This window comes from Onychomys torridus, chromosome 23, assembly GCF_903995425.1.
Source record: "Onychomys torridus chromosome 23, mOncTor1.1, whole genome shotgun sequence".
NCBI classification, from domain to species: Eukaryota; Metazoa; Chordata; class Mammalia; order Rodentia; family Cricetidae; genus Onychomys; species Onychomys torridus.
Genome location: NC_050465.1, coordinates 20,837,170 through 20,853,990, shown reverse-complemented (window position 1 = coordinate 20,853,990; position 16,821 = coordinate 20,837,170). Strand labels below are relative to the sequence as shown.

The window sequence follows — 16,821 nt, the reverse complement described above, 5'->3', positions numbered from 1 at the left end:
GGTGGAACATGGCGGTGTGCAGGCAGACAGCGTGCTGGAGAGGTGCTGGGAGTTGTACGTCTTGCTCAGGCAATAAGAAGAAACTGAGGCACTGGGCCTGGTTTGAGCATATATGAGACCTCAAAGCCCGCCCTACAGCAACACACTTCCTCTAATAAGGCCACACCTCCTAATAGTGCCACTCCCTATAGCTTATGGGGACCAATTACATTCAACTGTGTGGTGGTTTGAAAAAAAATGACCCCCAAAGGCAGTGACACTATTAGGAGGTGTGGTCTTATTGGAGGAAATACGTCACAGGCTTGGAGGTCTCTTTCTCAAGATTGTGTGAGTCATGGCTTCCTGATGCCTTCTGCTCAAGATGTAGCAGTCTCAGCTCCAGCACCTTGTCTGCCTGCACACTGCCACTTCCCATCATGATGATAATGGACTGAACCTCTGAAACTGTAATCGAGCCACCCCAATAAAATGTAAGAGTTGCTGTGCACCAGGTAGTGGTGGCACATGTCTACAGCACTCGGGGGAGTCAGAGGCAGGCGGATCTCTGTCAGTTCAAGACCAGCCTGGTCCACACAGCTAGTTCCAGGACAGCCAGGGTTATACAGAGAAGCTCTGTCTTGAAAAACAAACAAACAAATAAATAAATAAATAAATGTGGTGGTCATGGTGTCTTTTCACAGCAATAGAAACCTTAACTAAGACAGACTGCCACAGTGTATATGTACTATGTCCCAGGCCCTAGAGGATGGTTTTAGTCACACTTCCTGTGTTGATGAACCACAGCTCCCATTAGAAGTTGGCTTTTCCTTTAGGTAACTTAGACAGTGAATACAGTAAAAGGTGTCATTCTTCTGCTGCACTACGTATTGAGGTGGTATAAAGTTGTGGGCTGTGAAGGAAAATGGTTTGTTTCAAAGTAAAGTGAAAAACATCTTTGTTCATTGTATACATCCAAAGGAAATAAAAACCTCTTTGACATTGTAAGTAGTTATGCTACTGTAAATGATGCTGTTGAATAAAAAGTACTTCAGGAATAAATTTTTATAATGAAAATACTGTGGGTACGGTTTTGCTCTGAGAGTTTCAGATATTCTAGTCATTTGATCTTTACACTCTGTCTATTTTCAGGAGCTCTGTCAGTGCCGGCCTGGAGAAGGAAGCTGCCCCTGCTGTAAGGAGTGCATGCTGTGCCTGGGGGCCCTGTGGGATGAGTGCTGTGACTGTGTGGGTAAGTGGTGTGCAGTACGCTCTCCAGACTGTCTTAACCCAGGAGCCTTGACTCCAAACGATAGATTGTTGTTGACGTGATGTGACACCATGACCAAAGCACTGGGGGAGGAGAGGGTTTATTCAGCTTACACTTCCACAGCAAGAGTTTATCACTGAAGGGAGTCAGGACAGGATCCCAGAGGCGGGAGCTGATGCAGAGGCTGCTGGCATGTATGTCTGCACCACATTGGGTACAGTGCCCAAGGAGCCCAGAAGAGGCTGTTGGATCCCCTGGATCTGGAATTGGAGTCAGTTGTGAGCTACTGCATGGCGCTGGGAAGGGAATCCAGATTCTTTAGACAAGCAGCCAGTGCTCTGAACGGCTGAGCTGTCTCTCTACTCATTTTTTTTCCCTCTGATTTTCACATAAAGGCACAGTAACCACATTGCTCATTCTCATCCTTACAGTCCAACACATCCTTCCCCTGAAGATTGCCAACCATACCCACCTTTTGAAATCTGATTATCCACAAAGTTACCAATGTACAAGTACGAAGGACACTATGTAGTTCACAAGGCTTCTTTTGATGAAAACTTCTGTCCCCGAGTCAGAAACAAAACCATTGACAGTGAAGTTTTTGTGTGATGGAAATACATTTGGATTGCAATTTGTTTGTTTGTTTATTGTGTGCAGGTGTGTGGGAGTGTGGCGGTCAGAGGAAAACCTCAGAAGTTGGTTCTCTTCTGCCACCCTGGGGGATGCTCAGACCTTTGCACAAGAGCATTTATCTGCTGGGTCATCTTGTGAGCCCTACACACTTGCCGCTGAGTCAGACAGCGCTGAGTGGGTGCTGTGCTCGAGTGTGTCGGGCCATTGAGCCATCTCACTAGCCCCTGTGCTGGTCCTTTAAGCTAAGAGGTGGCAGAAATCCTTGGGTCTGAAGCTGAGCATGATACCGCATACCTGTAATCACCTCGAGGGGCTGAGCAGGGGAAGCATGGGTTCAAGGCCTGCCTGAGCTGTAGTAAGACCCTGTCTTGTCGAAATTTTCCCAGGAGCCTGCCCTGAGAAGATTTCTCCCAGAGTTCTGGGACACTACTGCCGAGATGGGGTAATCTGAGGGAAAAGAATCTATGTACACTGTGCTCTTTCTGTAATCAAAAGTCTGTCTACACAGCTTTCTTTCTTTCTTTCTTTCTTTTTTCTTTTTTTCTTTTTTGGTTTTTCAAGACAGGCTTTCTTTATGTAGTTTTGGTGCCTGTTCTGGATCTCGCTCTGTAGCCCAGGCTGGCCTCGAACTCACAGAGATCCGCCTGCCTCTGCCTCCTGAGTGCTGGGATTAAAGGCATGCGCCACCACCGCCTGACTTTATTTCTATTCTTATATTTAGCTCCTCTCTGTCCCTTCTCCTCCTGAGTTCTTTCTCTCCATGGCTTCAGTTCTGTTCTCACACTCCTCCTCTCTGTCCCTTCTCCTCCTGCCCTCTCACAGCCCTGACTAAGCTCTTCTGCTATTGATCTCATCTTCCTCCTCAGTTCCTCCATCCATGCTCGTTCCTTCCTTTCCTACTCTCCTGACCTGACCCAATCCACCTGCCATCTCCAAAAACTCTGCCTTGTTCTTTCTTCTCCAGCCACTGGACTCTGCTCAGCACTAGGCATTCTGCCTCAATCCTCCTTACCTGGTATGCAAAAAACCCTTTTGTTCTGAGTCAATTGCTCTGGAGTGCCATTTGGCCTGTCAGAGGAAGGCGGGTCTGAGCTTGATTTGTACAAGAAGCAAAGCTATGTACCTAGGAGCCAGGTGCTTGGCGTAGGAGCCAGGCTGTGTCTCCTAAAGAATCTTTTACCTTAATTCAGGGCCTCAGGTACCTAGTGGGTGGTCTGGCCAGGTTGCTTGTCCTTGGATGCTTCCTTGGGAGCTGGCCCTATCTTTGGATGTTAGCTAAAGAGGATATTTGCAGAAGGCAAATATCCAATTCAAATGCTAAAAAGGGAGCAGGAAGCCTTGTCTACGTGACCTTATCCAAGTACTTTAAGTGTATATGCCCAAGGAATAGTCCACTCACACTGTTATAAGTTCTTGGGGAAATTATGAACACAAGAAATCATAAGAAGAAACAGCTGATGTTATGCCGGGTGGTGGTGGCACATGCCTTTAATCCCAGCACTTGGGAGGCAGAGGCAGGCAGATCTCTGTGAGTTCGAGGCCAGCCTGAGCTTCCAAGTGAGTTCCAGGAAAGGTGCAAAGCTACACAGAGAAACCCTGTCTCGAAAAACCAAATAACTTCTAATATTCCTTGATATATGGCTTCCTTCAGAAGAATTCCTTGATCCTTCTAGGTATAGCTGGACTTCTATTTCATATTCCTGTGGTCTGCTGCACTGTCTTTGAAATCAAGTAAATGAACCATTAAAAGAAATATTGAGTTAGACTTTTAAAAATGAGCACTAAACTAGGCATGGTCTTGTGTGTGTGTGTGTGTGTGTGTGTGTGTGTGTGTGTGTGTGTGTGAATGATGAAACTAGAAACAAAATTGGGAGAGAAAAGAAGATACCTACGGGAAGTGAGAAATGGAGAGCGTAATGGAGTACATGTAATAGTAAAGCAAAAGAGAGGGCACAAAGAGAACGTGCTGGAGCAGCCAGGAGGTTCTGGGGTAGGCGTTTGGGAAGAGGAATGAATGAGAACAGAGGACAATCTCTCTCTCTCTCTCTCCCTCTCTCTCTCTCTCTCTCTCTCACACACACACACACACACACACACACACTCTCACACACACTCACACACACACACACACACACACACACACACACACACACACACACACACACACACACTCACACACACAGTCTTACTTTTCTATTACTGTGACAAAACACCATGACCAGTTCGACTTAGGAAAGAAAGCATTTAATTTGGAGGCTCCCAGTTCCCGAGGGTTAGAGGCCGTGAGCATCGTGGTGAGCGTTCCATGGCAGCAGGCAGGCATACATGGCGCTGGAGTGATAGCTGAGAGCTCACATCTTACTTGAATGAAAGGATAAAATAAAAGGAGGCCGCCTTGACTTCTCCTAAGTGTGGAGAAGCTTTTCATTGTAGATGAAGAGAGAAAGCAGGCAGAGGGACGAGTCCAGGTGAACAAGACCAGCAGACTAAACGGTACCATAAGAGAGAGGAAGAGAGAGGCAGCCCGGGGGCCAAGAGACCAGATGGTTGAGTTTTGCAGGGATCAGGCTCGGGGAGGGGAGTGGAAGCCCAGCCCCTTGAAGGAGCCACAGGCACCGAGTGGTCCTGGGAGAGCTGGCCAGCATCTGCTCTGATGTGTTAATAGACACCCCAGTTAGCCTTTTGTCCCTGCTTTCTTTACCACTCTACCCACATTGTACTCTTTTTTGTTTGGGGGGTTTGGGTTTTGTTTGTTTGTTTGTTTTTTGGTTTTTCAAGACAAGGTTTCTCTGTGTAACATCTCTGGCTGTCCTGTCCTAGAACTCACTGTGTAGACCAGGCTGGCCACAAAATCCATCTGCCTCTGCCTCCTGAGTACTGAGATTAAAAGTGTGGGCCATCGCTGGGCGGTGGTGGCACACGCCTGTAATCCCAGCACTCGGGATTAGCCAGCCTGGTCTACAAAGCAAGTTCCAGGACAGCCTCCAAAGCTACAGAGAAACCCTGTCTCAAAAAAACAAAAACAAACAAACAAACAAAAAAAGTGTGGGCCATCATTATCCGTCAGGAAGCCTATCTTTAACTGATTATCTTTTTAAGAAAATATATCTGTATTATAAAAAACAATTGCAAAAAGCATTTGTTTCAATATGACTCAAAAATATTAGTTAAAAAGGATTGAAAATGATATCAGGATTTGGGGGATGGAGAGATGGCTCAGACCTGGGTTTAGTTCCCAGCACCCACATGGTGCCTCACAACCATCCATAACTCCAGTTCAAGGGGGTCCAGTGCCCTCTTCTGGCCCCAATTGGCACTGCATGCATGTGGTGCACAGATCTCACAGTTGCAGGCCAAAACATCTGTACACATAAGATCATAAAATAAATATAAATATTAGAATGTCATGGACTGTCGAACAAACAAATAGGAAACGTAACAGGATACTCAGAAAAAGAAATATTTAAAATGGAGGAGAAAAAAATCAGCCAGGCATGATAGTGCACGCCTTTAATCCCAGCACTCGGGAGGCGGAGTCAGCCGGATCTCTGTGAGTTCGAGGCCAGCCTGGGCTACAGAGCGAGATCCAGGACAGCCAGGGCTACACAGAGAAACCCTGTCTCTAAATACCAAGAAGGGGAGGAAGAGGAAGAGGAGGAGAAAGAAAAAGGAGAAAAGGAAAGAGAGAATCTCCCAGTGCTGGGGGGTCTTTAGGTTGAAAGTCCCCCCCCAGAATGCTGAACAATTTTTAAAGAAAGGCTTACATCTAGATAAGCCTTTGTAAAAATTTATAGCTTTCAAGTTAAAGAATATCCTAAAAGATTTTAGGGTAAATAATGCATGGATGTGGTGATGCCTACAGCCTACAGCTTGGGAGACTGAGGCTGGAACCTGTGGCTTCACAAGTCTGAAATCAGTGTGGGAGAGGGAGGAGAGGACGTAGAAGGAGGGGGAAAGAAGGGAGGGAAGGGTGGAGGAGGGCAGGAGAGTACATGTCCAAGAAATATATATGATTATAATTATGTAATAAGTCCACGCTGCCCTCAGACAATTCGGTTTTGCTGAATCTGTGGCTCTGTTTTTGTAGACACGTAAGACAGAATGTCATACTCACCATTTTTTCTAACACAGAGTTTCATTGTGAGATTTTCACGCATGTATGTAATAACTTTTATCATATTTACCTCCTCTGACATCTTCTCTTGCCCTTCACGCTCCTACTGGTCTCTCCTGACATAGTCCTTTTTGTACCTTTGTCCTTTTTTAGACAGGGTCTTACTGTGTAGACCAGAATGACCTAGAACTAACTTGTTATGTAGACCAGGCTGGCTTGGAATTCAGAGATCCACCTGCCTCTACCTTCTGAATGCTGAGATCAAAGGTGTACACCACCACTCCCGGCTTTTATGTCTTTTAAAAAAGAATTTACATTTTTCATTCAAGAGAGAGAGAAAGACATGGCACAAGTTTCTTTAAAAGGTGTAGTAGAGACCGTGAATCAAAACAGGGCAGACAAACAAAGAGAAGAACGTGGGTGAAAGATCAGTGGGAGCTCTTACCGGAGTTCAGTGAAGTATCCTTGGCAAACAGCCATGGCGGTGACCTGGGAGACAGCCAGTCCTGGCTGAGGCCAGGAGAAAAGGCTCTCTGGGAAGCTCTCCTCTGAGGAGGAGACACTGGGCCGTCTGACATCCAAACATGTGTTTGAGAGGCATAATATTTTCTCAAGAAATGCTGAAGCTTTGTTCTGTGTCCAGCAATCCTAGGCTAGTACCACAGAAGTGCCTGTGTCTCAGGCTGTTGAAGATGTGGGGACGGCCTGATGTCTGTCAGCAGATCAGAGGATAAGGAGTTATGGAACCTGGATACAGTGGCTGTGGAGTTCCTTTAAATAACTCCAGCTTAGTGGTCATGAAGTGCTTAGTTTGTCCTTATCCTAGATGGTTTCATTCATTTCTTCACTTTCAAAGATGAATTTGCTGAACTAAACAGACTTCACTCTCAGGATTTGAAATCTATCATTTCAACTGACCATGATGGCATATGCTGTAATCCCAGCACTTGGGAGACTGAGACAGTAGGATGGCCAAAAATGTGAGGCCAACTTGGGCTACATGGTAAATTCTAGGCAAGCCTGTACTGTATAGAGTACTGTCTTAGAACACTCACGCACATGCACACACGCACGTCCACACTCACACACGAGAGGAGAAGGAGGAGCAGTAAACAATATGCTCTTTTTCTTTGTGGATGCTCTGCTGCCTGACACAGTATTTTGTCATCCTTGCCCACCATCCTTAATACTTATTCATTCTTCTGTTTGATTTAGTAGTCTGTTGATAATGCTTTCCATGATATTCTTAGTTGAATTATTGAGATTTTGTTACCAATATTTGCTGGGTTTGTTTTAGCTTTTTGAATACCTCCATTCTCACGCTGAATTCTCCATTCAACTCCCTGCCACTCTCATGCATGCTGCTTTTCAAAGTCCTGCCTGTGCTTCCTCACTTCACTCATCCGCTTGTTCAGACTCCTCCCCGGGATCACTGGTGGGTTTTAGAAGTAGACTTTTAGATTCTTTGTCATCCCTGTCTTCAGTCTCTTCGGCAGAAGCATGCTGCCTCATGTGCCTCGACCCCCATCTCTGCATCCTTCCTTGGGAAGCTTCTAACTTAGGAGGCCTCCACTCCCGAGGTCTCCAACTGCAGCCCTGCACAGATCGAGGAAGGGAGCCGCCCTAAGAGCTTGTGACAGGCCCTCAGCCCCACTCCTTCCCACCCCAGGCTCAGAGATGCAGTTGCTGGCTGTCGCTTACTGTCCCTCTCCGTTCTGTCTGTGCCTTCTCCTTGTCCTGTCACCTTCATGGGCACTGGTGGTTCTTTATCCCCCAGCTCTGTTCCTTTGTAGTGTGTCCAAGAGGCAGTTCCTGAACTCTGTCTTACCTAAGCGGTCCTCTCCGTGCATTATTATTTAAATGACTGGCCTTTTTTGTCCAGAGTTGGTTAACTACACAAAACTGTATTTTTTGTGATGAGCTTTCTGACAGTGAGTACTAGAGTGTGAAGGCTGACTTTTGAAGTCAGGCATTGCCTTTTCGTTTCTGGTTGCTAGCTCCACTCAGACTCTGGCAGAGGCTTGGATGCTGCCCACAGTCCACAGCGGTGCTTGCTGCTGGGTGCACTGGGCTGCCTTAGCATGTGGTTGTCAGAACAGTGAGCAGGAAGGCAGAGTGAGCCGTGACCGTGGCTCTGGTCCTGGGTTATGTAACACTAGACAAGACATTGACTTTATCTGGGTCTGTTTCCTCACTTAGATTAAAGTGTTCACACTTGATCTTTTAACCTCTGACTCTGCTGTACAGTCTAATTGTTAAGTTAGGTTTCTTAAATTTTATGAGAGAAATATACATTATTCTACTCAGCTCTTGCCAACTTCTTTAAGAAAATATAAAAAAACAGAAGAGATACTTTTCTCCTCTCTGAACTTATAAAATTTGAGAATTTATAAATTTTGGCTTAACTTTTCAAGCTTTTACTCCAGGGAAGCATGAAACTCCATATTAGACCTAATAGATATTAAACAACAAAAAAAAAGAAACATAATTTTGCTTTTAAAGTATGATGTACAGGGAGTGCCCTAGGCTTGATCCCCAGCACCTCACAGACCAGCTGTTGTCACACACACCTATAATCTCAGCACACAAGGGACAGCGGTGGAGCATTGGTAGCTCAAGTCACCCTTGGTATTGTGGGTTGAATGTGAAATGTCCCCACTGCCCATGTGTCGGAATACTTGGTGCCAGCATATGGTGCCTTGGGGACCTTAGGAGGTGGCACTGCTGAAGAAGTGGGACACTGGGGTGAGCCTGCGGTGTGATAGCCCAGTCCCACTTCCTGTTCACTCTGCTTCCTGGCTGTGGATGTGACACCAGCCTGGGATTGCAGGTGTGCCACCCACACCTGTTCTACAGTGTGGAGGATTGAAGTGAGGGCTGCATAGTGTTCTGCCAACTGAGCTGTATCCCAAGCCTTGGCATCCCGCTTTCATACTCACACTGTCGATTGAGTCAGTGAAAGTTGACACTCCATGTCTTCACATTGCCTTCCATGTCTTACACACACACACACACAAGCATGTGTGTGTGTACATTCCTGGCTCGCTGTGTGTTTCTGCATCCAAAGCCTTGGAATCACACTCCCGGAGTCCTGTGAGTGGAGGTAGTTTGGAACCTTGGTTTGCTCAGTGGGTGGTTCTCATACTTTTTGTTCTTTCAGGGGACAAAAGGCTGGAAAACATGCATTCATAATGCTAGAAATCACAGTGTTAACATACAGAGCCTTCATTCCATGGAGTTAGCGAACCCCCGAAATGTTATAATCGGTGAGAAAAGTAAACTTTGATTCTTCCTGTCTTCCCCAGGCATGTGTAACCCTCGGAATTACAGTGACACACCTCCCACTTCAAAGAGCACAGTGGAGGAGCTGCATGAGCCCATCCCTTCCCTGTTCAGAGCGCTCACAGAGGGAGACACCCAGCTGAACTGGAACATCGTCTCCTTCCCTGTGGCAGAAGAGCTTTCACACCATGAAAATCTAGTTTCCTTTTTAGAAACTGTGAACCAGCCACACCACCAAAATGTGTCTGTTCCCAGCAACAATGTTCACGCCCCTTATCCCAGTGACAAAGGTACCTGTTCCACTCTGTGGCCTTCCCTGTGACAGACTACATAGGTTATCTTCTGGAGCAGCTTTGAAGTTTGGATTTGTGTAGTCTGAAATAGATAGTGAATGAGGAGACACATCAGCATGGAGACTGTTGGAGGGTGACCGACTTCCTAGTTCTGCTATTTATTTGAATCAGACTTGAGCTATTCTTATTACATGGCTGTCATGTGACCGTCAAAGGTCCTCGTAAGTTAGGTGTTTGCAAATGGTGCCAGCATCACCAGCTAATTAATTTTTATTTGTCATTGTGTCTGTGTGTGCTTCTGAGTGTTGGCACACACACCGTGGCACTTGTGGAGGTCATAGGACAATGTTTTGTCCCCTGCTATGGATTCTGGGTAGACCAGGTTGGGCTTCTACAGGACAGGTTTTACTTCTGCCATCTGTTACGGACAAATTGGTATTACGGACATCTCGATTCCAGGTTGATTACCGTCTGAGAATCATAGCAAAGAACATTTGCTAGTGAGAATAGATCGTGTTGTAATTGTGGAGTATAAAGAGCTTGTAACTATGATAAAGTCTTTAATGTTTTCAATACAGTTTATAGCAGAAGAATAGGGCATTTGTGAAAACACAATTGCTGTGGCTTTTGTTTTAGTTTTTTGAGACAAGGTTTGAGAAGTAGACCAGGCTGGTCTTGAACTTGTGGCAGTCCTCCCTCTGGGACTACAGCTGTATGCACCACATGGCTTGCAGCTGTGTCTTAAAGCATTAGATGAAGTATGTGCAGACACTGTCATTTGAACTCCTTTGTTTGTGTGTGTGTGTTTCGAGACAGGGTCTCTCTGTGATGTTTTGGAGCCTGTCCTGGATCTCGCTCTGTAGCCCAGGCTAGCCTCCAACTCACAGAGATCTGCCAGGCCCTGCCTCCCGAGTGCTGGGGTTAAAGGCGTGCGCCACCACCGCCGGCATGAAGGTCTTTTCTTTCTCATTTTTGTCTTCTGCTGATCAGCAATAAGAGAACTAAGAAAATAACTGCTCGCGTTACTTAACTGAGAGTCAGAACTCTCCTTGTTCGTGCTGAAATCTGCATTTCTTCTGTTTTTCAGAGCACATGTGCACGGTGGTTTATTTTGATGACTGCATGTCCATACACCAGTGTAAAATATCCTGTGAGTCCATGGGAGCATCCAAATACCGCTGGTTTCATAACGCCTGCTGTGAGTGCATCGGTCCCGAGTGTGTGGACTACGGCAGTAAAACCGTCAAGTGTATGAACTGCATGTTCTAAAGAAGGGAACGATGCAGACCAAAGCAGTCTAGTCCACAGGAGGGCATGGCAATTACTCTGCAGAAGTCACGAGTCAAGCGTGCTAGGACCCCGTTAAATTAGAGTATTAGAACTGTACTTTGCATGTTCGCTGCCTATTTGTGTATGTCTCTTCCGTCGGATACCGCAGAACTTCATTCATATGAGAATCAGGGTACAGAGGAGTCCTGGGAGATGTGAAGATCTGAAGAAAGACTGGTGCTTTGTGTTTGGAAAGTGATAGAGAAGACTGTTAACAGGAAGTCCCAGGACACCCGGTCTCTATGCTCACACCTTTCCTAACCGTGCCTTGGATTGCTTATCTGTTTTATATAAAGAGAGTCAGTAGTGCAGTACAGAATTCTAACTGACATTCAAACCGCTGTAAAAGCTTAATTTCAAACCATTTTACTGGTTTTAGAAAGTAAATATTTACTGTATTTTACAACAGAAAACTTTTACCTAGGGCAGGTGAGCTGACTCAGTGGGTAAAGATGCTTGCTGCCACACCTGTACCTGAGCTTGTTCCCCAGTCCTCAGAGCCTGTACAGTGGGAGAAGAGAACCAACTCCTGCAGGTTACCCTCTGACCTCCACACACACAGTGACATGCATGCAGGTATGCACATAGGCATATGTGCGCACACACACTAAGTAAATATTGGAAGGAATTTGAAACCTCTCACATGGTGACATCTGTCCTGTAGCACTCATGCTGACAGCGATTTAGACCTCACCTTCCACTGCCATCCACAGTGCTGATGTGTTGATATAGGCAGGCGAGTGTCTACCAAGACCTGCAGCACAGTGTTGAAACTCCACTAGAAGCACTGTGAGGATCTGGGTGCAGGAGTAGCCGAGTTAAGAGTGGTACTGAAGATCTCGTGATGCCAGCTCAGGCACCAGGAAGCAGCTGTCCTTTTCCAGGTGCACAGCGAGGTGAAAGTGGGGTGCAGCAGGAGAAGGGTCAGGCCCCACACCAGCAGAACAGCCAGCCTCTGCAGCACGTGAGCCTGCAGAGGGCGAAGAGGAGTTCACAGAGAAGGGCGGGGATGTCGGGAACTCTTAGTAGGATCCGCTTTAAAACCTTTTGTAGTCACTAGTTTTGTTACTTTGTAATATCACATTTGTTTCTGGATATCTGAGTCTAATATTCTTATTAAGTAAGCATCATATTTTGGGAAGCTGTATTTCTGAAAGTGGAAGGAGAAATCTGTTTAATATGTTCACTCCTAGCATACTACAGAATTATCTAGTTAGCTTCTTATATAGTGTTGCCATAGAGACAAGCTGAAATACTACATGCCCTTCATAGAAATAAAATCCTCACCTTCAATCATGAATCTAAAACTAATATTTATAATACACAGACTCAGTTTAATAAAATTGCTATTTTCTCTAGTGCCTATTTGAATTAAATGTAACTTTTTAGGAATACTCTTTATATGTCTACCTATTTTAGTACATAAATTAGAAAATGCTCTTAAACACATTTTGCATTCTTGTTTGAATAGTAGTTAGTCACAAGGTCATTTGTGACTTTATGGCTGTCCACTGTAAAATCCAATAACTGAAGAACACTCCAGGTGTTCTAAGAAGCTGACTTAGAACGTGGGTAGATTTGATTGTTAGACATCAAGGTGCCCTCTCTTACTTGTACACACAGGGCCTCTGTTTAAAAGTGTCTTGGAAACATTTCAGCTCCTTTCTTAGCTCCACATGGTCTTGGGTCTGCTTGCAAGCAGGAGGGAGCTCTGAGGACTGCAGCTGGCCGCTCCATTTCAGCTTGTAATTGTTGAGAAATTTCGTGCCTGTGACTAGAGGACCGCTTTGACAGTTTCAGGCTGTGTGCCTCAAGTTTTCTTTTTCGTTGGTTTGTTTTTGCTGGTGTTTTGTTTTAAGGCAGGGTCTCTATGCAGCCCTGGCTGGCCTGGAACTGGCTCTGTAAACTGGGCTGGCCACCTTCATGTTGTCTTATGATGGCCACAAACATTGTTAAAATATGTCATGACCTTTCTTCAGCTTTTCATGATCAGATTTTAAAATAGTGTATGTCTTTTTACCCCATACATTTCTATGTGGGCAATTTCTTAAACCAATTGCTTTAACTTTTATTGCCCTGTTTTCCCCACAGGAAATGATCCCCAGAGGTAAAGGTTATGTTCATATTTTGTATATTCCTCCTGGTTTTCCAAGACCGTGAGGAAAAGCAGCATTTAGCTGACATGTTTCCTTTTTAGAGCTATGGTTTGTGTGCACACCTGTGGTCCCACCACTTGAGAGCTAACCAAGGAGATCAGAAGGTCAAGGCCAGCCTGGGATACATAGCAAGACACTGTCTCCAAAAAGCAAAGAACTCCTTTCTAGTTCTGTACTCAACGTTCTGAGTAATGTTTTTTTTCTAAATTGCAATTGAACATTTAAGAAGCGTAGCCTCACTAACTGTGTATCTTCTGCACCATCCTAGCATATTCACCTCCATAGTGGAGATTTTGTAGTAGTTCCTTTTTCAATAAAAAATGATGTTGTCTTTGTTATAGCCAAATCAGAAAACACGAGATTTTTAAGGGCTGAGGTTGAAGCCCAGTGGTGGAGCCCTTACTTAACCATGTGTGCAGCCCTGGGTTTCATCTGAGTAAAACAAGAAACAAGACACTAGATTGTGAGTCAGAGGGTATCATTAAATCCATACATATATACACTTTTCTGTAGCAAGACATGGGCTCACAGGCAGGTTTTTCTCTTGTGATTCCCCCATAACGTGTAATTATGACTGTAACTATATTCCTACTATGGTACAAAAGCAAACAGCAATTCATGTAAAATGTAGTGTTTGTTTACACAGGATGCTATGAAAGGGGGCTTTACACTAAAGTGTGACTGGTTGTTTATTTGTTTGTTTTTCAAGACAGGTTATCTTTGGTAGCCTTGGGTGTCTTAGAACTCCCTCTGTAGACCAGGCTGGCCTCAAACTCAGACATCCACCTGCCTCTGCCTCCAAAGTGCTGGGATTAAAGGTGTGTGCCATCACCACCTAGCCAAAGTATAACTTCTAAAGTTTCAGAAAATAAGATTGTCATTAGCATATTTGAGCAAGTATTTGTAAATCAAAAAAGCATCAAAACAGAGAGAAAAAAAAAAAAACCTAAAACTTCTCTGGAAAATAAAGCTTAGAATTGGGCACAGTTGGAGGGTTTGTACTTAGAAATCGTCTTTCCAGACTTTAAATTCTTTTGTTCATTCCCAAGAGTCTATGTTTATTGCATTGACATGGCCTACCATATTGTATATATTCTTGTTGGTTGTCTCTGTAATCAAAAAAGTATTTTAATAAAAAATAGAAATGAACATGAGTCATGTTTTTTTTTAAATTAATTTCAGCAGAGAATGCTAAATATGGCATTCTGTCTAGTAATGTTAGCATTCCTTTTTGCTGGATGTCTCCACAGAGTTGCTGGGCCAGCTCACATAACTGTAGCAAATGCTTCTGCACTCTGCCTGTGGGGTCATGGCACCAGCTGCTTTCCCAGAGTAATCTTAGCACAGATCTGACCTCAGGCCATGTGCCCAAGGTGCCCCAGTGCAGCCATGAATGCAGTAGTAGGTGCTGATGGCTCACAGTTCAGAGGTTAGTCCAGGGTCATGATGGGGATGCGGCTGTAGTGGGCAGATGTGCTGGAGCAGTAGCTGAGAGTGGATCCGCAGGCAAGTGTAACAGGCCCCCTGACCTCGGCACAACTGACACTATGATAGAAACACCATTCAGGCCGTGAAGTCCAGCTCATAGCCAGCATTGCCTGCTGAAACAGGAACAAAGTTAAGTCAGGATGTGGCTTGAAAATCCCCAAGTGAAAAGTCCCTACCTCTACGAACCTTGCATTTTTGCTTCTATAGTTCCTCTTCTTACTAACTGAAATGTGCCAGCCAGAATATGGGTTTTGTGCATAAAGGACTAAGAACTGTAAGACTCAGGGCTACAAATTTGGGGCAAATTTCCTGTGCAGCTGCAGGCGGACAATACTTTGTGTTTGGCTTTAGGAGTGTCCAAGTGGCGGCCTCTGCTGGATTTACCTCGCAACAGCAATAGGCAGAGTGATGGAGACTTGGCCTGGAATGGCCTTTCAAAACCTTAAAGCCCACCCCCAAGTGACACACCTCCTCCAACAAGACCACACCTCCTAATCCTTCCTAAACAGTCCACTAACTGGGAACCAAGTATTCAAAAACGTGAGCCTATGGAGGCCACTCTCATTCAAACTACCACACACAGTAAAATCCATGCCAAGTGACATTGTGAACTGGTGTGAGATGTCGTACGGATAGAGATGACGGGCTGAGGTCCTTTCGGGTAGAGGTTCAAGGAAAGACAGATTTGTTAGGAAGGCCACTCCAGTGGCCGATGTGGTGCAGATGTTAGAGCTGAGATAGAGCTGGAGGCCACACCCGGAGCTCAGGCATCTGGGTGGCAGGGCAGTGCCAGACCCACCTGCCCCATCCAGCAGCCTTTAGAAAGTATCTTTTTAAGCCAGGCATAGTGGTGCACACCTTCAATCCAGCACTGTTGAGGCAGGAGGACCTCTGCTCTCTGTGAGTTCGAAGCCAGCATGGTCCACATAGCAAGCTCCACAATAGACGGGACAATGTGGAGAGATCCTATTTCAAAAATTATGTGTATTTTTACATTGATACATAGTGATTATATGGCTTGGGGATTTAGCTCAGTGGTAGAGCGCTTGCCTAGCAAGCGCAAGGCCCTGGGTTCGGTCCTCAGCTCAAAAAAAAACAGTGATTATACATATTTGTGGGACACAATGTGACCTTCCAAGACTTGTATACAATGTGTAATGATCTCACACACACACATTCTCATCTGTCATCCCAGACATTGTTTCTTTGTGTTGGGAACTTAAAAAAAAAAAACCAGGGGGGAAGGGGGAGCAGCACTCACCTGTAATCCCAGCACTCAAGAGGCAGAGGCAGGTGGGTCTCTGTGAGTTCAAGGCCAGCCTGGTCTACAGAGCTAGTGCCAGGACTGTTACACAGACAAACCCTGCTTCAAAAAATAAAAAAAGTAAATTCATTTTACCCCATGTTAGTGAAAAATTACAGGAGGCCGTTTTTGACCTAAGCCTCTGCACCAGCAAGCAGAGCAAAAGAGTCTCGTACCCCAAGCCCCAGAATCAAACTTGAAGGAAACTGGCAGGTCCCCAACAAACCAGTTTTTCTTGAAAAAGCAGGCTCCAGTCTACCTGAGCATAAGAAAGCCCATCTGTTTTAATGCTTACCAAAACAATAACTAGGCACAACTGGATTGTAATCGGTGAAGTTTTTGTTTTTGTTTTTAATGCCATTTCCTTATTTTTAATTTACAAAATCCCTTGTTCTGATGGGAGCTCTCTTTCTGTTTGGTAGAGGACATTGATAGATGTCAAATGAAAGCCAATTAGATCTGTGACGCAGGCTTTTATGGTATCATCTTTTGAGGAAGTCGGACTTTATTGTCTAGGCTGGTCTTAACTCTTGAGCTCAAGTGACGCTCTGGCCTCAGCTTGCCTGAGTCACTCAGCCCCCAGGTATGTACCACCCCACACCTTTTAACCAGCAGTGAAGTGTATGTAGATCCTGCACAGCCCCGAGCTTCTGCTTTGAAAAGGAGACACGTCAATGTAGAAGCACACAGAAGAACCTCCTCCTGTGCCCGGCTGGGGACTGGGAGAGTTCTCAGACTAGATCCCAGGGAAGCGGAAGCCCCTATTTGCCGGCCAGGGAAACAAAAACTCCCTTAGCCCCAGTGACCCCTGAACTATCTGTCTGGCAGAATGGTTGTGTGACCCGCCTCTCCACTCTGACACACCTGTGGAGGTGGTTGGTACCTGCTCCTTCTGCTCCAGTAAGTCGGAAAGTCTTCATGCTGCTGGATCTCAGAGCGGCTGGACTTACCTCATGGGAAGGCAGAGCCATGGTAGA

At 45.4% G+C, this 16,821-nt stretch overlaps 1 protein-coding gene across 1 annotated transcript in view; it reads left to right on the top strand.

Annotated features, from left to right (window-relative positions):
* Window positions 1-13,844, top strand: part of Twsg1 (twisted gastrulation BMP signaling modulator 1) — a 43,697-nt gene extending 29,853 nt beyond the window's left edge. Inside the window, exons 3-5 of the mRNA XM_036173548.1 lie at window positions 1,129-1,228; window positions 9,299-9,565; window positions 10,656-13,844. Coding sequence (XP_036029441.1) covers window positions 1,129-1,228; window positions 9,299-9,565; window positions 10,656-10,837 — 549 coding nt within the window. The 3' untranslated portion in view covers window positions 10,838-13,844. The remainder of the gene's footprint in view (window positions 1-1,128; window positions 1,229-9,298; window positions 9,566-10,655) is intronic.
* The last annotated feature ends 2,977 nt before the right edge of the window (window positions 13,845-16,821 follow it).